Source organism: Columba livia, chromosome 6, assembly GCF_036013475.1.
Source record: "Columba livia isolate bColLiv1 breed racing homer chromosome 6, bColLiv1.pat.W.v2, whole genome shotgun sequence".
Classification (NCBI taxonomy): Eukaryota; Metazoa; Chordata; class Aves; order Columbiformes; family Columbidae; genus Columba; species Columba livia.
In genome coordinates, this window is record NC_088607.1 from 13,437,737 (window position 1) to 13,459,660 (window position 21,924).

The 21,924-nt window shown below is 44.6% G+C and overlaps 1 protein-coding gene across 13 annotated transcripts in view; it reads left to right on the plus strand.

Moving 5' to 3' along the window:
• SH3PXD2A (SH3 and PX domains 2A) overlaps positions 1-21,924 on the plus strand; it is a 259,091-nt gene that overhangs the window by 168,546 nt on the left and 68,621 nt on the right. For 4 of the 13 annotated variants that reach the window (XM_065067108.1, XM_065067106.1, XM_065067104.1 and 1 more), the window contains 2 exons: positions 261-289; positions 15,421-15,468. The exons of 2 other annotated variants lie outside the window; for them this stretch is intronic. In XM_065067108.1, the coding sequence (XP_064923180.1) occupies positions 261-289; positions 15,421-15,468 (77 nt within the window). Of the gene's footprint in view, positions 1-260; positions 290-15,420; positions 15,469-20,321; positions 20,662-21,924 lie in introns of those variants that run through there. 7 more of the 13 variants (XM_065067107.1, XM_065067105.1, XM_065067111.1 and 4 more) reach the window with 4 other exon arrangements.

The window sequence follows — 21,924 nt, forward strand, 5'->3', positions numbered from 1 at the left end:
CTGTCTGGTTGATCACATGCTCCACCAGCCCCTGGTGCTGCAGAAGCCCCAGCTGCTGTTGATGATGATGGTGATGAAGAGCTGGTGCTGCCCAGGACCCATCCTGGCCCCCCGATGCCCGGCAGTCCTCACCTCCTCTTTAAAGGAGGGAGCACACAGAATGAGCCCTTGAGCATATGGGTGGAAATTTGGGAGGTACCTGTTCTCTCACCACCGTTTCCAGCTCTAACCATGTCTATTTGTTGTTGTCTTTATTTCAGGGACTATGGATCTTCAAAAAGAAAATCAGGTAAGATACCAGACTTTTTATGTAATGCACGACTACAGAGAGGACCTTCCCCCTGCTTCCCCCCCCCCCCAGCTCTTTTTAAACCTTCCTGTTATCTTGTTTTGCATGAAATTGTGCAGCAGTTTAACTTTTAGTTGCTGAAGCCTGCTGGAGACAGGCATCGGATTTTTTCCTTTGCGCTGCGGAGGAGAAGAAACCTACATTATGTAGCATTGCAGTTAAAATGACTGCTCTTCTCCAACCATATTTATACAGCTCCTTCTCCAGGATGAGATGATAATTGTATTAAAATGCTTTGGTTTATTTCTTTTTTCAAAAGTCAATAACTCAATCCTTATTTGAACACACAGTCAAAACGCAGCTTGAGAGTTCAAATTGTTTCCTGGAGGGAAATAGAATGTTTTTCTGATCTGAATATATATTTTTTTTCTTTTTCTAAAAGGCTTTGGTGAGGCTTCTAATGCAAAGTGTTTTCCGTGCCTGTGTTTGGGCTGCTTCAAAGGCTCCAGCTCAATGTTTTGTTTTTAAGATCCTGGATTCAAATGTCCTACAAAATCCTGATTTGAAACTATGTATGTCCAATTTTTCCCCTCCCGTTGTAGCTCTTAGTGATTTTTACAGATGTGTTTTCAATAGGGGCATGTAATTATGGGCCTCTGGGGCTGGCTGCTCTGAGCTGGATGTGTCAGGGCTTTATCTTTTATTTTTTCCCCTAAGCAGCATTGAGCACCTGCAACTCTCATTGACTTCTTTTTGGACTCTTGGGTGCTCCAAATTGCATTCAGGGCATCCAAAGAGAGGCCTTTCGAGCCAATAGTACCTCCTGGTTAACTCTGGCCTGTGTGCAAGGGAGGGGAAGAAATTTTGTTCTTGCTTTTTAAGATGATAAAGAAACACTGCAACATCTTAGTCCCTGGGAAAGAAGGGAAGATGAATGTAACACACTGGACTCCAATGAACATTACTGTCTAGATTGATTTGTTGGTTAATTATGAGAGCTTTTAAGCTGTACTCCTGTAATAAGTTGAGTGATGCACTACAGTGAAGCTGTTGCTTGACCCTGACATCCTGTGCTTCAAATGGCTGTTGCCTTTGCAGCACAATACTTCTGGTACCTTTCCCTGAATTTCTCTCAAGTGTGTTGCGGTAATGAAAGTCAAGCATGGTACCGAGTGCTGACCCAACACAATAAACTAGGGTACGCTTAATCTTCTGAATTTTCTACAAAGCTTCTAAGACCTCCTGAACATAATATTAATGTAATATTAAGTGAAGAGTTTGTTCACAATAGACTGTGAATTAAATTGGCAGCAGCACCTTCTCTAGAGAGACTGACTGGAAAGGTCCAAGTGACTCAGTAGAAGGCAGAGCTGAGTGCGGGAGCTTCTGTCTCAGTGCAACGTCCTGAGCACTGGGGACTTTTGAGCTTTGTAAAGACCTTTGAAAAATGTTGCTGAAGTCTCTGGGGCAGCTTGATTTAGCACTGACCTAGAAGAGCAGTAGGAAACCATGACAGCTTTGGGTTCAGTGTACCAGTTGATGTGCACAGGAGTTGCAATAATCTTGCAAAAGATGTAAGGAACTGTTTTGGGAGTCTGAGAAACTGCTCTTCCTCCATTCTTGTGGTGGGGAAGTAGGGACTGATCTGTTGTGACATTGGGGGAAGAGGGATTCAGTTGAGTCAGCGTAGCTGAGATGCCCTCTGTGGATGCTGCCTTGCTGGGCTCTTTGTTGGCTTCCTGCCCTGAGCATCCCAAGTGACACACTCATCTGTCCCTGTGAGGCATGGGTGCTTGGGTTGGGCTCCCCCCCATTTGGCTGTCCCACCTCCCTGTGCTGCCAGGTCTCCTTTTGCAGGTATTTCCGTCCTCCTCTCTGTGTCTCGGTGCTTGGCTGCTCACACAGCTGGGGCTTGGAAACAGTGGGGTTTAGGGATGCTTTTTCTCCTCTTACCCTGTACAAGGAGGAATGTGAAGCAGTTCTCTGACCAAAGTGAGCTACATAAAGGGACTCTGTTCTCGGCCATCTTCTTGCCCATTTTAGAGTGGTTAAGGAATGCTTCCTTCTGTTCGAAGCTTGATATTGTGGGAGTGTGCACACAACAAGCGAAGGAATATGCCAAGGGAGTTGGTAGTTACAGCCTCTAACAAAGACCAGCTTTATGATGCCTGAACAAGTGATGCGACAAATAAGCACAGAGTTCCAGGGTGTGCTATGAGAGTCTTTCTAGATAACAAATAGCTTTGAAGCATAGTTTTCTCTATAGGTGCAGACACAAATCTGTCTTTAAACAGGAGATATATAGGCACTTTTAAACGCAAGCACCTCCCAACAAATGTGACCTGCAAACACATCTTCTGTCTTGACCAGAGATGTGCTGGAAGGAGGCTTTTGGGTGTGAGCACGGCTGTCCGGCAGAAATCCACAGCTGCCGTGGCTCAGGCATGTGCAGGCACGACACAAGTGTGGCCGATTGCAGAAACATTTGGGGAATGCCTCTGACAGCCAGCGTCACCTCTGTCCTGCCCTGCGCCGTGCTAGAGTGCACGTCTAAATAGTCCTGTGCTCTCCCCTTAGATCAAGGAGAAATTGGATAAGTTCAGATTTTAATAGGAGTTATGGAAACATTTATTGTTGCAGCTGTAAACATTTGAGACCTTCTGAACCCAATGCAATGACATGGCACATCCTTAACTAAACAGGGGCGAGTCTTGCACTGATCTGGAGCATCTCTGCATGCCAGCCCTGCTCCAGGCTTCCTATTGTGCAGAGTGCTATAAAAACATGCAGCCTTTCACTTGGATATGATCTAACTGTAAATGTTTTAACTTGCAGTCAGCACAGAGACCTGGAGCTTCACCGAAGCAGCTGAGATTCTGTGAAGGCACAGGCGTTTGCTGTGGCCTCAACTGCCACATGTGCTGTTACTTTGAATTTGTGGGGTTTTACTTGACATGCCACAGAGCTGCTTCAGAAAGCTGCTTTCATATTTCCAGGCAATTGAATTGTTGCTCTGACCATCTGTCAGTGCTGAAGAGACCTCAGTACAACTGTAAGGAGTTGTTATTGTGGACACGTTCTGTACACTTCCAACAAATGGTCTCATCTAGGTCTCTCCAAAGACCCATGGTAGCAAAAAGGGAAGGAGTTACTTTTCAGATTCCAGTTTGTTGATCGCATTAACCAAGTGAACAGCAACTCATTTGTCACTCAAAGTAGACATTACTTCTACGCAAACATCCATTGTGTGGTTTTCTCTGCTCAAATCAAAATAAGGGCAGAATTGCTACAAGTCTAGTAATGGATATTTGCATGGTACATTACAAACCACAAATTAGGTTAATCCACTCTGTAAACCCTACCAGCTACCATCTGTGCATGGTGAACTAATTAACCCTTGAGACATCTGCTAATCCTCATAGGGCTTGTAAAACCAGTTGGAGTATGTTTCTCCCCAAAGATGTGCCCCCCCTACTGCCTTGCTGGCTAGAGCAAGTTTCAGACCTTGGAGTAAGATGATCTTGCCTCTTGCCTTGCTGAGAATCTTTCTTGGCTGGTTTTATGCCAAAATTTTTGTCAGATTCCCCAGTCATGAAACTGAAGCAAGCAGCTGGGACCTGGTGTTTGGTGGCAGTAGGGAGTTGGTGTGGGCCCCACAGCTTTTCCACAATGAGTGCCAGTGCTTCCCCAATTACTGAGAGGGTTCTCCTTGCTAATGGTGGGACCAAACCCAGCAGAAGAGATGCTGCTTCACCTTTGCTTTCAAAGCTGAGGTATCACCACCAGAGGATCTCTGCCACCTGCCTTCTAGGCAGCCAAGCCCTTGTGCCTGCCACTTTCAGTGTGTGCTATCGGGAGCGATGTTGGCCACCCCCTTCTGAAATCAAAATGAAAAACTCTAGTGCTTGCTCACTCCCACTGCTCTGACTGCCCTGCTTACTGCTGGGGACACAGATGGCTTCAAGCTGCTGCTCAGGGGCTTTCTCTAGCACCTTATTGCTGTGTGGTAGGATGCTCCTCCAAGTGAGATGGAATAAATTAAAAAAAAAAAATAAAAATAAGTCATGGCTTCATCAGTACTGCAGTGTCTCTTTTCTCCAGTTGATCAAATCCCGTCTGCATCAGCCTGGCTGTACTTTGGCTGAGTCTGCCAGCTGAAGTCTTATTTAAGTAGCCTCTGTAATTGAGCACTTAAAATATTAATGTAACAATTTGGTCCAAGCCAATGTTGCCTCAGTGAGGATGCTGATGAGGCTTGGCTCCCTCAGCAGAGAGAACTATCCTGCAACTTGGTTCCCACATCCCATTTTTGGACTAGCAGAGTATGGCAGCACCCAGACAGCAATCTCCGCTTCCTTTCCCTCCTGTATTGTAAAACTAGGAAGGATGTGTCCACTGGCAAGTAAATGAAAACTTCAGAGTCCACTGGAAGCTAGTTTTCAAACTTTTTATAGAAACATCTGTAATGCTTTCTTTTCTCTCAAGGAGGAAATTAAGTAGAGTTGAGAGAGTTGCAACAATGACGGAAGTGGGGCCTCCAAGTGAAAAACAAGCAGATCATTGTAATGACACCGAGGGCCCTCGTGGCTAGTCACTTTGTGGGATGGCTGCCTTGGGCTTATGGGTGGAGTTGACAGCAAGAGTTGATTCTTTAGCCTAATTATTCATTACTAGGGAAACCCTTTTCCTCGCTCTTGCACGCTGAGGATATGTGCTCTGTCAGCATTGGAGAAGTGCCTTAATTGCTCTTTTTAGTTTTTGAATTGTCAGGGGTAGCTTTTTCTGCTTCCTTTGTAATTATGAAGGGAAATGGCTTAACTTTTGGCTTTTTCTGCTTTTACAGATGAGCTATGCTCATAATTTGAGAGTTTAACCTTTCTGGTCCTGCCACACTGTGTGTGTCTTACAGCTCCGTGGCATGTGTCATTTTTGTTTTTAAATAGTTTTTATAAATGAGCTTTATTTTCTTAACTTCAGTTTGAACTGCCTCCTTTGAGGCGATATGGAGAAAATGAATGGTGTGTGCTAGCCCTTCTGTGCTTAATCATTCAACGGGGTCATGGATGTGTGAGCTGTTAGCTGGACCAGCAAGGCTGTGCGGCTCGGGGTGGCTCTACCTGTCACGGGACCGAGGTGCTCACCCCAGGGACAAAGCTTTGCTGGCACAACTGTGAGTGTGGAGCCCTCTGTCAGCTTCATAGCCCTGGAGCAGGCATTTAACTACAGAGGAGTGGACATACAACCTGCAGCCCTGGCAGATATTTTATTATAGTTGTGGGAGATGGCTGCAGTGGAGGTGGGAGGACGGACCTCCCCAAGACAGGCATGGTGCTGCCTTTGCTCTTCTGTAAGGTTGTTGAAGTATTGATGGGATGTTATCTGGAGTGGTGTATGTCCTTTTCATATTAAAAGAGCTGTGGACACAACTGCTAACATGCTGTAGGCATGCCTGAACTTACTCAGTTGACTGTTAAATCTGTTTTGATTTTCCCCTCTCCGCTGAGAAAGCCTGAACCTTTTAAATGGGTTCTCAATGGGGCCAAATTGAAAAGCCTGTAACTAAAGACGTTGAAAAATCCAATTAACTAACATGGTGAATCCCAGCATGAGACAATGCCTCTTCTGTCAGGGTGGTGACTTCAGCAGATGTCTTGGGGCTACCTGTGTTGAATGCCTGTGTAACAAAGCAGGCAGTTGGTTATTGCTTAATGAAGCCAAGCCCAAGTGGTAGCAGCAAAACTAGAATGCGTGTTTTAACTCAAATGTTAGTTTGAGTCATTCTGCTCTCATGGTGTTTGTCTCTGGAGTCTGTCTCCCTATACTCCATCTGAAAGGAAACCTTCAACTTGGAAGGTTAATTATTATTTTTTTTTTAAGGTGGTGAATGGGGATCTAAGTTTGTCCAAGCTCATGGCAAGGGCCCAGGAACATCTTAAACCACGTAGCTTCAGCTTGGTGTCTTAATCCTTGTAAGAAATCTGCGGTATGACATGATCCCTGCAGACTGGAGCATGTGCATGTTTGTGTCCTGATGAATCACACATGCGTGCTGTGCTCCTCGCATTGTTTTCTGCAATTAGTGCAGGAACAGGACGGTGGACTGGCTCCTTGGTGCCATGTGCCCTGTTGACGAGGCTGGCTGGACTAGGGAGTTTGCCAGTTGCTATTTTGTAACTTCACAAACATGTACTGACAGGATTGCTCTTGATCAGAAATCAGGATCTGTTCTTCCATCATACGATTAACCTTCTTGGCTGTATGTACTAATTACTGCATGGAATTCAGAAACAGCAGATGCTGGCAGAACATTTTGGTTCTCACATTGCTTTTTTTTCTTCTTTTTTTTTTTCTTAAGAGAAGGATGAAGGATTTAGTAATAAAAGAAGGGTAGAGTAGACACAAGCATAGAAACAGAGGACCAAACAAACTTTAGCATATAATTACTGGGGTTGTACATCTTGGGCCTGGTTTTGGGAGGAGTTAGTATTTAATTATCTTAATGTGCATCCTCAGATTAGTCCTTGATGACTGAGCTTCCTCTTCTCATGATGGAGAATTATTCTTCCCCATCTAGTGAATTTGCAGAACTCTAACTTCTTCAGTTTATTGGCTTTTGCCTGATGTACCAATTCCCAAACCAGCTCATTTTCTTTCCCAATACTTTTTTTAAAACAAGCCCATAAGTCTCTTTTATTTATTTTTTTTTTTTTTTAACAGGTTCTTAGTATAATTGACCAAACATCTACTCTGTGTCTTTTCCAAACAGGGCTATCGCTCTGTGCTCAGGTGCATTGGCACAGAGCGGGATTTGAGGAAGAGCTTCAGCTTAGTCAGGCAGACTTAATCTTTTCGTAGCATCTGTGTGTGTGTGACCCAATTCTGCATCTTCAGTCAAGATGTGAATCTGTCCCCTTCAGTCCCACACTCCAAATCCAGACTGTGGTATCCTGGCAGGAGGAAACTGATCTCACACTTCTTCTTGTACACCATATTTTTAAAGTCACTTTTCAAACTGAAATGCTTTGGACTTCTGCCTGAGTCTACTGAAGAGCAGATAGGAGGCTTTGTTCTGCACTGCCGCAGTTTTCTGCTGACAAGACACGTGGCCCGTTAGATGTACAGGATCACTGTCTTCTGGGTGGCCTATATGCTGGGTTAGGAGGAAGAAGGGGTAAGAGAGGAAGACTCATTTGTGTGTTGTATGCAGATTTTGTTTTGCTCCTCAGCTTTTAAGCTGAAGTGTGGGGACAGGGTACAGGATTAGGGGAAGGAATGTGTTTGTGCTCTTTGCTGTTCCCACTTCAGCACTGATGATGCACAGAGCCTTGTGTTAGGGACAGAGGGCAGGGAGCCTGAGGGGCAGGGAAGGGCTGCAAGTATGAGGTGTGTCTCCAGCACAGCCATGGCAGAACAGCATGCTGCACCCCTGTGAATACCTCAGAGTGCCTTCAGCTGAGTGCTGAGAAAGCACTTGGTATCTCAAAGGATGTAGTGACATTTCTTGTGGCTTTTAAGGAGTTCTCTCTTTTCCATCTGCTCCCATTCTGCCTTCCTCCTCAGTCTGTTGGTGGCAGATGGTATTAACACTGCCTGCGTAGGTTTGTCCTTTCTTGCACAGAGCAAACTGTGGTATTAGATTCTGAATTTAGCATGTTAGATAAGGCAGGTAAGAAATGTTCTTGGGAGCTGGAGTGGAGGGTGATGATCCTCAGCTGTTGTAGGAATCCATATGTAGCACAGACAGGTCTGGCTGGTTGAGGGGAACAGAGCTCTTACCCTAGTGTTTCGGATAACTTAGTCTCAGGCTGGTGAGTACATGAAATTTGAATCTCTCTTGTGAGAAGGAAACCTGGATGGTAGAGTTCATGTCCTTAGGCTGTTGAGAGCACTTACCCCTAAAACAGTGTTCCCTAAGTGCCTCCAGCTTTGTGTATGGTTTTATACCTGTCACATTCTGGCTAACCTGTGTCCAGGCTGTGCAACAGGCAAAATCCTCACCAGCCTGCTCTGGATGGAGTGGTTCATCTAACCAGAGACAGCTGGAAACTTTATTTATAAGGTGTTCAATTGGCCAGCTCAATCTACTGTCAGTTAAAACAGGCTGTCTGGACATGCCAATGCTGTGGTACATTTTCTGTGCTTGGCAGCGTGGCTTCTTCACAGTGGGATTTGTCTTGCTCTTTTTCCTAGCCATGAAAGAGTCTGAGTGTGAATGCATACCTGTGACTTTCCAAGTGCGGCAGCTGGGGTTTCTCTGCCTTCCTCGGCAATGTTGGAGGCTGTTTTTTTCCCCTTGGAGCGGTGATGCTCTCAGTTTGTACAGCTGTAGATGTGGATTAGTATTCAGATACTCTAGGCACTTCTCAGCAAAACTGGGAACTGCTACAAAACTGTATGTGCAGGGGCTATACCACTGTGATCATGTGGGAAGCAGTCCTTGCTTGCCATGTGGAAAGAGTTAATATGAGCTATGGCTGCCAGAACAAAAACTAAACAATCCTGGATACTTCTAGGTCTGCGAATGGGATTAGGACAGGCTTTTGCAGAAGTAAACACATAGAAAATTGGGACTAAGTTTCTTTGACGTTTGTGCTTCTAGAGAGGACGAAGGACTATATGAGGCTGTGGAAAAGCAGTTGGTGAGCGTGTCCCTGTGCAGTTTGTCGAGACCACAATCCTCTCGTCACACTGCTCTGTTCCAACTCAGGAAAGGGCTCTCTGGTTGTGGATTTCTCCCCTGCAGGAGTGAGTTATCCAGATGATGAATTTCTGAGGCACGCTCGAGTCACGTGAAAGCCAGATGTGAACATTTTCCAAGCAGTGTGTGTGGGTCTGGTGTACGCCAGGCAGCTCTGCTTACGTGGCAAGTGGAAGTGGTCTGAGATTGGTCTGCAGCCTGGTGCCGGGGAGGCGAGGAGCCCCAGCAGCTCCCAGAGCCGCTGCTTCTGCCAGGGAGCAGAAGGTGCTCGCTGGGCCCATCACTGTGGCTCAGCACATCTGCACCCACCCCCTGCACAAATGCAGCACCTCTTCCCGAGTACAAGCCCTGCACAGGCTGGTCATGATGGGGCTGAACTCAGTGAATAGGACTAAAATTAAAGGCCTTATTTAATGCCTGCTACTGGTTCTCTTACTTGTACACTTCAGCTGCATTTTTTGAGATGTAGCCCTTTAAGATACTGCCTCTTGAACATATGGCATGGGGAGTGGAGGTGATGTTCTGCTTCCAGTATATAGAAGAGGATATATCTCTGCAGAGAGGTTTACTTTAAAATGCAGTGTCCCAGTAGAGAAAAAGTGATTAGATCTCTGTATTCTTTCAAGCATATCTTAAAAACGCTTGCTTTAAACATGATGCTTCAGCATCCCACAGATGTAAGAGCAAGGAAAGTTTATTTAAGCTGCTCTGGTGGGGAACAGGGGTGGCTGCTACTTGCCCAGCAATCACAATAACAAATAAATCTGTCATTGTTGTACCTAGGAAGTGAAATGGTTGACCAGGCCCACCCTGGGTCAGGCACTGGGCACAAATGTTATTTTTGTTTAGGTCTCTCTGGAGCCTGGAGGGAGAAACATCAATGGTGCAGTTCAACAGGGTGCCTTGAGCTGTGGTGTTTGAAATGGATCAAAACACTTGCAGCCTTTCTGTGCCATCCTCCCATTTCTCTGTCTGTCTGTTGTTCTCTGCCTAGTTGAATGAATGAATTGTGTGAACTAGGGATGTGTGAAAATGGTTCCAATTCTGATAAAGGCTCCTCTGCATTCTTCTTTCCAAGCTACTTTTCAGCCACACTGTAGAGCTACATGTACACTCTGTATCAGAGTAATTCTCTGTTAAAAGTAACAACTTCCATTCCTGGATGAGGTTAGCAACACCAAGTGCCTCTGTCTCCGTCCCATAGTGTAGTGCTATTGCACCTCGTTGCCTTCCCGTTTAACCAGTGTCAAGCCTCAGCTGAAGGGGAAGGGGCTGCAGGAGAGAAACCTGGAGACAGGTTGACAAAGGACGATCAATGGGTTTGGGGGATGAAGGGTTTGGAGATGGCTCACAAGGGTATGGTGGCACACTGAGCATGGTGCTCTGTCTGCAGATGGGATCAAAAACAAACCTCACAATTTTGGGGGTCCTCATTGAAATTCCTGCTTTTGTTTGTATAGATGGCCAGCCGTACCTTGTCAGGTGGAGGAGTTTGTTCCTCAGCTTGTCTGAAGAGGGCAGAAACAAACCAAGGAGGGGAGAAGTGGAAGTAAAATACCAACAAGCACCTCTGCAGGACCCAGAGGAGGGATTAAATAGACTGAGCCTGGCCCATGGGGTTCTGTACCTGCTCTGGGCAGAAAGGTGTTCCACCTGAGTGTCCAGGACAACTACATGGTACCTCAGTTATACCAGCTCATTGGCAGGCTTCACATCCAAAATCTAGATCGAAATAAAGGCTTAATTTCTCTTTGCTGTTCTGCCCTATGTCATGAACATTACACTGAACAAGGCTCTAGGCCACCTTTAAGAAATGGCCCTCTCTAAGGAACAGACTGGTCAGTCCATTTCTTGCTGACTTATCAGATACCACTGTTGGGATGAGAACACCCCTATTCTTCTCTTAATGCCTTTTATTTAAACTGTGATGAGTAGAAAAAGCACTTATTTTCCCCCACTCCAGTCTGAGGAATCACTGCCAGTTAGTGGACCACCAGTGAAGTTTTCTGAAGTGGAGTGGAGTACTGATCGTTGACTTCCCAGGAAGCCAGTATAGTTTGAGTTTAGTCTGAGATTGTACTGCTTAGTCTCTTTTTACTCTTCCAGTTAAGACAGGAAGGGTGTATGTCTGCGAAATGAATCTGCAGAATGCTCAGCTGCACTCACCCCTGTGGTCCTTGAATAACTGAGACAGTAGTACCTCCCCATGGAAAGGACTAATGGCCTACAGAATTGAGCACAGTTAGAAGGGGGCAGTCTCTTTCAGATGTTAGCATCTCTTCAGCATGGCTACTTGTTCTTATAATCCTTTTCTCAGTATTTTAAGGTGCATCTTAAGAGCTGTAGGGTGATTTTGGTATTCCCAGGTGATGTTTAGGTTAGGGCTTCATGAAGACAAAAGAATTTTATTAATTAAATAGACCTAGGACTGGTATCTCCTATGGAAGGCAACTTCCATAGAACAGATCATGCCTGTATAGTTAAGATCTTTTTACCCTCTGAAGCAAGGTAGCCACATCTGGATCACTTGTTGGGACTTGTCTTTGGCCCATGCTAACTTCAACTACGTGCAGAAAACATTTGCAGCAAGGGCTACATGGCCGGAGCTACAACCATGCTGAGACTCATGACAAATATGATCCAATTCCCCAGAATTACTGCAGGAAAATTGTTGGGAAATATGTAGCTTAACAGGTTAGAGAGCTATATAGACACTAGTTGAAAAAAAAAAGTTTATAATAAAGGTCCCTGATAGCATCAGTGATATGCAACATGTGAATCTTCTAGGAGATGTTTCTGCTGGCCTTTACTGTAGTATTAAATAACAGATGCTAGATTCAATGTTGAACCGAACATTTTAAGGAATGTCACTGACAAAAAGAAACCTGCATCACTAGCTACTGCTTAAATGCCTGTGGAGGAGCAGTTCTGCTCCTGCTGGACTGGGACCCAGCTGGATGTGCAGTACTGATGTGAACGATGATCTTAAGGACTTTTTGCAGCCAAAATGATTCTATGATTCTAACCATGAATGTGGCATCTCCTGGATGGTAGCATTGAGCTCATGCATGCAGCTCTAGACTGACTCTGCCTTCTGTAGGCTTTCCTTGAAGTTTGCTCTGTTCTAACTGTACACAAGACAAGTAGTTTGCTGCTAAAATGAGGTGAGTGGGGCTGTATCACAAGTGTAAAACGTTGGTCCCCAGCAGTCTGGTGCCTGTTCGCTGGCCAGTGGTGGGAGGAGCAGCAACCGAACCTGTGTCACTGGCAGCAGAAAAGCCTCTGATATCTAAAATCATCTGTTTCATGTGTTTCATATGTTACAGCAACCAGCTTAGTTATATCTTGAAAGGCTGTGCCTTGCCAACTCCTTCTTTTCCTTCCCCACCTCAGAAGCCCAGCTGATCTATCTGGGGGTTGTCCACCTCAGTGGTGGCCACCCAGATGAGATTGGGTTCAGCAGCCACTTCCAGCAACACGCCTGCTCAGCTGCTATTTCTATGCAGCGCAGCTCTGACGGGCGGCCTCCTCCGTGCTTTGCACAACCACCTCGGCCCTGTGGTTCAGCTGTAATTTATGGACCTGTGTTTCTTTTGAGCTTTTGAAAATAATTCCAATCGGAGGGGTTTGTTCTGGCTCCAGCTGAAGCCAGCAGCAAGGGCAGTGGGAGTTGGTGTTAAGGCAACAGCGTCCTGATTCTGCTCCTAGGAGTGGCTTGCTTTGAACAGGCAACTTTAATTTCCCTTCCAAATACTGAGATTTTCCCCCCCACCTCCAAGTCATCTGAGACCAGCCGGCGCTCGGCTGTGCAGCGATGGGGGAGAGGAGAGGAGAGGCAGGAAGCGAGGGTTTGTTCGTTTACCGTTACCAATCCCTTTGGAAACCGGCTCCAAGCCCCATGCAGAATTCCAGTAAAACTCTGTCCTAAAGGGGAAACCCAGGACTGTTCAAAGCTTGTGTTTTGTTGGCTCGGGCACAGTGTGCTTCTGGGGCCTCTGACCTCCTCCCTGTACCCTGGCTCCCTCTGCGGCTCTTCGTTTGAGTTCTCTGTGAAGTGGAATCCATCACTAATGTCTGATATTTTTATTATTTGTAGGGGGAACTCTTAGAAGCTGGTAGCAATTAGAGCTTAAATGTCTTGGAATAAAAAAAAAAAAAAAAATCCCCAAGAAGGAAGTTTAATGCTAAGCAGATGTGCAGGAGCAGCTGAAATATGCTCGCTGTCTTCTGCTGCAAATGCAACCCCATCCACATAGAGCTGCTGTCAGGCTGGGGCAGCTGGGAGGTGCTGCTGCTCTTAGGCAGCCTCTTGGGCTGGGGAGCCCACGTTGGGGACCTGTGGGATTGTTTACCAGTTAATACTTAGATTTCTCTTTTGTTCTGGCTTAGACCAACGGTTTTGTTCAGGATAAAAAATACTTTGTATAAAAGGAAATTTTAAGAAATTGATAGTAGCTAACAGAATTGGTTTTAGGCTGAGTTTGGTTCCTTGAGATCTCACGCAGGGTGTTTGTAGATACAAGTACTGCAGATCTAGTTTTAAACTCCCTCTCTTCTTGGGCAAAGAGGTCCAGGGTTCCCCTAAGCTTCTGTTAAGCACAGCTTATTCCTTCTATCTTCAATTGTTGGCTGTTTCAACCTTTTGCTGCCAGCTTGGATTGGGGCAAACTGTTTGGAATCTTTCTGGTTGTTCATGCAATACATCTTCTGCTTTATTTATCACTGCCATATTCAGGTTCTTCTGTGTGGAAAAAGATCTGACAGTTGACTGAAGTTCATAATCCTGTTCCTGAAGGCAGTGGAAGTCTATTCAAAAGCCAATAGACAAGTTGCTGACAACAGCTCCTTCACACCCTTTCCCATGCATGTCCTGAGTCTGTAATAGAAACATTCTGTATATTTCTCCCCATAAGCTGGAGCACAAGTTACTCTGCCAGATGATTTCCTGTTGTACTCTACCAATGCAGAGCCTTTTTCTTCTTTTTTAAAATGGCAACACAAAGTGAATTATTGTAACTCACCCCAGTGTGTTTTGTACTGTTTTGTGACTGTGCAGTGCATGAGTTTGCAAGTTAGATGGTTGAAAGACTTCAGGTTTTTCTCCAGACTGCCACTATTGAGAAAAGTAAGCAAAACACCAATCTGAATTCCAGTTTAGCCCTGACACAATGAAAATTATGTACCTGATCTAAAGAAAGGGTTCCAAAGCCTCATTGTTCCTTTAGTGCTGAGGAAACACAGCAATGTATTTGTTGGACCTCTGGATTCCAGGGAGGAGGTTTGACAGCTGTTTCTTATGCTTTGTATCATGCTAGCAATTTCTCAGTTACATACGTACTAGAAATCTATTACTTATTTTTGACTGCCTTGATGATATTCTGCCCGTCAAAAGACAATAATAAGTCAAATAGACAAAGCCACTGGTATAGCTTGTCCTTCTCTTCAGGTGACCAAAGGGTACCTCTTTGCTGTTAAACTGGTGGGTCCAGAACTAGGTTCCATGTTGCAGATGAGTTCTTAAACTTGCATTTTGGAATTGTTTGTTAGATTTTAGGAAATTCTTAGCCTGGCATACAAACCACCTCTCCTTGTCTCGTCTCAGAGGCAATGTGAGAATAACAGCCGCCCTTCTTCTCCCTCATCCCACAGAAGGGGAATGTTTGCTGGTTCTTATTTTGAAATGTGGGCAAACCTGCTAACTTTTAAAACATGCTCCCAGTGTATTAAAAAAATAAAACAAAACACTTAACATTTGAAAATTATTCCCAGAATCCAAAACCAAGTATTTACACCTCATTTCATGGGGGGGAGAGAAATCTTTTGAATTTGTTGCTAGCAGCTCTGTTAGCTTTCTCCTTAACCAGGTTTCTGCCTCATAGTCATTGAGTAAAAATTCGTGTTTCTAGTTGTACTTTGAATGTACCGTTATTGGAGCTTTGTGGTCTTTTTTTGTGGAGCATTATTTGCTATTTTCTTTAATGCTATCCCAGGGTAACAAAATGCTTGTAGAAACTTGCATGTGTTTGCGAAGCTCAATCTCTGCAAGTTGCCTGTTGGTCTTTTGGGGATCATTAACAGCTGCAGAGCTAAATAGTTTTGCAGGTCTGAGGCTTAATGAGTCAAACTGTCTCTTGGTATGCATTCCCTGTTCTATTGGGAACAAGCTCAGACCATATCTTATTCCAAGATCTCAAAATTAGATCACTACTGATCAGTTTCACAAGTTCTGTAAGTCTCCTAAAACACAAAAATAAACTGGATAGTACTTATGACTTGACCATTAACTGAGTCCCCATCATGCCAACACCACTCTCTTAAGAAAAACTTCCTTTCAAAACTGTCTTGACTAACTTTCAAACTTTCTGATATGACTGTTTTCTTGTTTCTCTAATTACTTTCTCTTTTCATGGCTGCTGCCTTCTTGGATTTCAAGTTTGGATGTCCAGTTTGTCTGAGACTCCAAAAAAGAGTGTTGCTCCAGGTAAATTCTTGTGTCTTTGTGTTCTGCATGCCATTAAAGAGAGAAGCATGTAGTTCAAGCTGTGCGTGGTTTTGGAGTTGTCTTGAATGTGAATCTCTGACAGTGGATGTTCAGGATCTGTCATCTACGTGTGTGTTGTTTTTTCATGATTCATGATTTTTTATAAGGAAGAGCTTTGCTTTTCTGACTGCTGCCTCACCTTGATGTTGCTCCTTGCAGTGCATAGTAGTTTGCTGTGTTGTATCTTCCTTGCCCGAATCAAAGCCATAATTCAAAGCAGCTTCCCCTCTTGCCCAGGTTGACCCTGGGCACAGCTAAGTACCTGCACAGCTGCTCTCTCACTGTCCCATGTGGGACAAAGGAGAGCACAAGAGGACCAAAAGTGAGAAATCTTGTGGGTTGAGATGAGGGAAAAGAACATGACTCTGTTCCTTGTTCTTCTGAAATGCTCTTGTTTTTCCATGTTTTGTTTTGGTTTTTGTGTGTGTGTGTGTTTTTCTGCTTAACAGTAGGAATGGGTTTATATGGAAAACACGGGACTCAGAAAGATGCAAAATTTTCATGGGAGGTTCAGACTCCTTATCACCAGGAGTCAAGAATAAGTGAGCAGGGAAACAACTTCTAGGTGAGGCATCAGGGTCTGGGGAGAAGCAATCCAATCCAAGGCAAAAACTAAGCTTTATAGTATAAGGAATTGGGACTTCTCCTGAGTAATCAGTGCATTTCTTCTTCAAACATTCGTCATCTGACATGGAATACAAGAGAAGAGGTCTTCTCTTTCTTCAGACTTTGTGAAAATTGTCATGAGCCGTAGACACAGTGTCTGTACAAGATGCTGGCCGGTCACCCAGGTCAAGTCCACAGATAGGTCTTAAGGCAATGAAAGATGGAAATACACTCCTACTGCTTTCCATACCTGATTTGGTAAATATTCAGGTTTGTGCCTTGTTCAAAGTATGTGAACAAAATCCCACCATCCTCATTGGACGAGTGCTTGTGGTTTCAGAAATGCTATCCTTGACAAAAGTCTAATGTATTCCTGGGAGGGTTCTGCCTAATCTTAGCAGAGGAGGTCTAACTTCATGGTGGTAGTTGGATATAAAAGTGCAGAAATATCTGAAGTATTCAGTCACAGGAGCCTGGTGGTTGGTAGGTCATCAGGTAGTTCAGACAGAACGAGACTGAGCAGCAGAGAAACGTGCTGAGGAGGAGACAGAAGAGGTGGTGTCACTTGGAAGGAATGGCAAGAAGGCCTCGCATTACCTGGCTGAAGTGGAGGTTGGGTTTCACTGACTCTCTGCATCTGTTGGGACTGTTTCATGTTGCTGTATGTAAAATGACAAATTGAATGCCAAGGCTTTCATCCTTCTTGAAGGTCAAGGAAGTGAAGTTTTTAATGGTTACAAATTTCTTCACTTCTGTTGACTACTTTTAGCTAAACGCCTGTTGCTAATTTGGCTTCAGAAATCTGTGCATGATGATAGGGCAAATATAAGTGATTAATTGGATTGCATAGTGCCAGAGAAGGTGGATGTTGATTTGCAATCCTGCTCACAAGTCTTCTGGAGCATCTGATGGGTTCTTAGCTCCACATGCTGTTCCAGTTCACATGGCCTTTCACTTTATTTCTCATCCAAATTATCCCTAGTTTCCAGCACAGCTACTCTTTGTTCCAGACATGCTATGGGCTCTATCATAACGTGGCAGGCTGAGAGAGCAGACTTGAATTGGAACATGATCTTCACCCCTGTAGTACATACCTGTGCCCGGGGCTGGAAGCTGGAGACTAGAACAGAAGATCCAGATGAGGCCATGAACCTGCTTCACAAAGTGGAAACTCTAACCAAGGATTGCAATTGCCTGCTTTGGAGAAAGATGGGTGTCATACAGCCAGATCCTGAAAGGTGCTGTGGTGGGGCACCCCAACTGCTGTTAAATTCTTTGGCTAGGCTGCTCTATGCCATGTGGAGTAACGTGACTGCGTTGCACTGAGGAGCAGGACCAGGGAAAATGCCAGAGTATATGGGTGACTTCAGCCTAGTGGAAGACCCCATCTAGCAGCTGTATGAACGTCTCCAAGCAGTTTAGCAGATTTGTGTGCAAAATACTTACGTTTTCTTAACTGTTGCTACCTGTAACCTAGTTGGTTGGAATTGCTGTTCAGAGAGCCAACTTTCCAAGAAGGAGTGGAAAGAGGACTCAACTTTTTCTTTTTTTCTTTTTTATTACTTTTCCTTTCACCCTCCTGCTTCTAATTTTTCTTGGCTCTGTCTTAAAACCTTGCAGATCAAAAATAAAAAATAAAAATCCTGAGACTAACAAGCTCCATTTGGCAAAGGTCAGCCCTGAACTTCTCCCTTTGTCAGGATTTAGTTGGAAATGCTGCTGAAGACTGTGTAGAAGGAAGAACTGAACTGGAGCACTTGCTTGAGAGAGCGCCTGCCATTTACATGGGCCAGGCTTGTTCCTGTTGTGCTCCCCATGGGGGATGTTTTGCTGCTGGTTTTAGCTGTGCATCAGACACGTACTTCAGTGCTGGAAGCCACAATCTACCTTAAAGCTGCCACTTGTCCCAAACTTTTGAAGGCTTATCCAGATCCTGGTTCTCAGAAATACTAGAAAATACTATGTACCCTTTATGCTGGGGAATAAATCTAGAAATCAGGTTAATTTTTTGCTGCCATGATGGATGGCCATATTCCCTTCTTGGCAGAAATGCAAACTTGGGTTCCCTGTACTGGTTTGTAGCAGCAACCCATGGGGCCCAGGAGAGGACTTAGTACAGGTTGTGGAGTTACCATCTATACCAGATTTCTGCATCTATAGCCAGGAAGATAAGAAGAAAGACTAGTATTCTGTCTGCTTGTAAGGAAACTATTTCCCCAGGTACTGAAAGGCTTGCAGAGCACATGAGTGCTGTGGAGCTGAAGAAGGTGCATGTATGGATGCTAACTTACAGAGAAACTTCTTGTCTATTGATCATGGCTGCTAACCTGGGATGAGAGGGTTTGCATGCTGACCTGGCCATCACCGTGTGGATGGTGCTCGACCTTGTCTTATTCTCAGGCATTCTTTGGGATTCAGACAAGGTCTTAGGCCAAACTTGTCTGGCTTTGAGTCTTCTGAATTATTATTTAAATGGTCAAACCCTTCCCTCTCTGTTTTCAGTCCTGTCTCTGCCTAATAGCAGGGTGCTGCCTGCTTCCAAAACTTTCTGAAAATGCAGCAGAATTGCTTTGTCCTTAGCAAAAAAGCTACCTGGCTGAGCTCAGGAAAGAACCAGAGAAATGCTAGTGTATTAGTAACGCATTTGATAGACTTATCCAAATATTTATTTTCATCTATAACGAGGCAAAAGGATTTTTGCCAGTGCTGTTTTATTGCTGACACCTGGAAACCGAATTTGTACTGAATTCCTTCAGTTGTTATGGGTGGTGCTGAACTTCTGTCTCTGTCCCTAAAGTTTTGTGTCTCAGGATTGCTACACTGAGAGCTGTTAATCTCGGAGTGGAAACACTATTAGGACTGGGGGGTAATTCCTGTCTGAGGGAAGGGATGGAGGTGGATTCCCTTTCCTATTGTCACAAGCTGTGAGTGGCCTTTGACCTCTGGGACTAATCAATGTGTAATTATAGCCTGAATTTTGGTAAGTGGAAAGGGAGCTGAAGAGTGACAAGCTGGTGTGCAAGAGTATCAAGGAGATGAGTCAAAGTCCTGATTGTTTGTTCAGGGCATGTTAAGAACAGTAAACAAAGAACAAACAAAAACCCCAAGCAAAAAACCCACCACTGAATAGAAGAGAGATCCTAGACTTAGAAACATGGTTTTGATCTGAATCCATGTTGTCCCCAAGGAGATTTGTAGTCTCATCCCACTGCTTGCTCTAGGAACTTTGGTTATTTTAGGAACTGCCTTTAGGAGACCCCTGTGAGATCGTGAGCTCTTGTGTAATCTCATGTTCTTTGCCTGGAAAAGTCTGTTCTTTATCTTGTGTGCAATAAACACTTAACCCAGTTTTTAGGCAGACCTAAGCTCTCCATCTTAAAATACTTGGGGATAGCGCACTAGTGGAAGGCTCTAAGAAAACATGCAATTTAACATGTTTATTTATCATTGTGAACATGGTACTTCTGATAAGAAATAAGAGGCAAAGATTTTAGGGGAAGCAAATCCCTGTGTTTAGAGCTGAGCACATGGCTGTTGTGAGGGATAGACTGATTTGAGGACTTTATGTAGGCTTGCTGCTATTCTAGTGGGTTTTTTTTCTTGTTTTTTTTTTTCTTCTTCCCCAAAAGGAGTTTTCCAGAGTTACATAAAGGCTTACCCTTGAAGAATTGGCTTTAACAAGAAACCACAGCTCAAGATGTAAGCTACTACAGTTACTCCTCCCTATACACAGAGGAGTGCAAAGCTCTGACTGTATCATATGGAAAGCCGTGACACTTGGGGATGCTTTTGGCCAAACACCCTGTGTGCAGACCCTGCACGTGTCCTCAGCAGTTGTGCCCAGGTTGGAAGAACTGGACAACCTGCCAGTTGGTTGCTCAGCTGTGAATCATCCTTATGGTGTTCACTGACCGTTTCTGTGGGTTTGGCTTCTTCTGCAAAACTTCCACTGACCAGCCCAATACTAATTCATTTAGTCTGAATTTGTAAACACTTGATTGATAATCATAAAAGGGCAATATAAAAGCCTGTGCGCTGTATGGATTAAAAGAGCAGACATGTTTATAGCCTGATAACAACAGAGTACTCTGGCAAAGATCAGGAGTCTCAGATTTCCATATCCAGATGACTTTATTTTTGGAGTCCAGTTGGTGGTTTTAATTTTTTGGCTGTTGCAAAACCATCATAGGTCGTAGCTGTTGCAACACAGGAGGAGGAGGAGGAAGACGTTGCTCTGTGCTCTTATTTAGGAGCCTTTCACAGTAGTTGCTGGTCTCTGAGTAAAGCAAGAGGAATGATGCTCCCTCCTTGCTGCCTGGTGAGGGGGACAGGGTGTAACTGTGTCACTTAATAGTGCCAGCTATGAGGGGCATGGACAAGCTCCGATGACATTTCTGCCTAGCCTCAGGAAGGGTATCGCTGAGGTGAGGAGCGGGAGGATTGTAAAGTGGAGCCCTATGGAGAGGAGGAGGGGTATCCTCAAGACTTTAACCAGGAAACGGACTCGAGGCAAAAATAAACAGAGAGGCAAGCAAACTCTTATTTCAGCCAGCAATCTATCGTGCGCTCTGCTCTGGGGAGGGTTTGAAGTTGAAGCTAAACCGAAACGCTAATTCTGCTTTTTGGGGGGAGAGGAGGGAAGAACTTTACCTGCTTATGTCAGCCTTATCTGATCTTCTGCTCTCCATTTCTCCTGCCTGGGCTGAAGAGGCTTTTTTAGAAGCGGGGCTGTAATGTCAGGGGGCATTGCAGTGTGCATGTGAGCTTGCTGGGGGACTCGTGCCCCTCCGCATCCCTCTCTTCTGGTGAGCTTCACGCTGAGCGGGCTGTTATGTTTCAATGTGATGCTGTGTTCTGTGCTACAAATGAAACATGAACTAATTGGCAGGGATGCAGAAGCTCCCATGGTGGAGGGTGCAACTGGTGCTGTGTTCTCTGCAGTGTTGCCTGTCATATTCTTTTGAATCCCCTTTTGGGGGGAAAACCTGCAGTCTGATGTAACATGCCGGCAATGTTGTGGGCCTCCTGAGTGTCACTGAGGAGTAATTCATCTAAAGATGCTTGTGGGGAATGGAAGGCAGAAAAGGGCTAAAGCTTGCTTGCTTGCTTGTTTGTTAGTTTTCCTTTGTGGCTTTGGTGTTCTTTTGTTTCGTTGTTTTCTCTACTGACTATGCCTGAAGGGAACATAGTAACAACCTAAACCAGGCTACCCACAAAATGTTTAAGGCTTCTGATTATTGACAGGATCTGTTTTTCTGTTCTTTCCTCTTCTCTCCTTCCTTATTTCTTTCCTCCTTTGCCATTACTGAAGTCTTTCCCAAAGTGCAGTTCTTAATCCTGGATTAGCATCACTCCAGGAGCCACAGGGATCCCACCTTCATTTTTTAGGCATGATCTGCTGTAGCTGCAAATGAACAAGTTTATTTGACCTTGGTTACTTCCTAGACAAAGGAATTTATACCCCACATCCCCTTTTTTTTTTTTTTTTTTTTATTTGTCTTAATGGGAACCTTGTAACACTATAAAATCTTCTGTTAAAACAGTCTCTTAATTGTGTATGTTGCACCAGCCACTGTAGTGACAAAGAAATACTCTCGCAGTGAATACCTTATCCAAGGCAGGACAGAGTAAATGGCATCATAAAGTCCTGCTGGTTTCAAATATGTGTGTGCAGATACAACCTATCTTGCTGGACTGTTGTAAACCCACAGTGTTTGGAGCTGGAGTTGCAGAGGTGGATTTGAAGTGCTGCTTCTCTGGGTTTCCTGGCAAGGGCGCTCCCCTGGCACA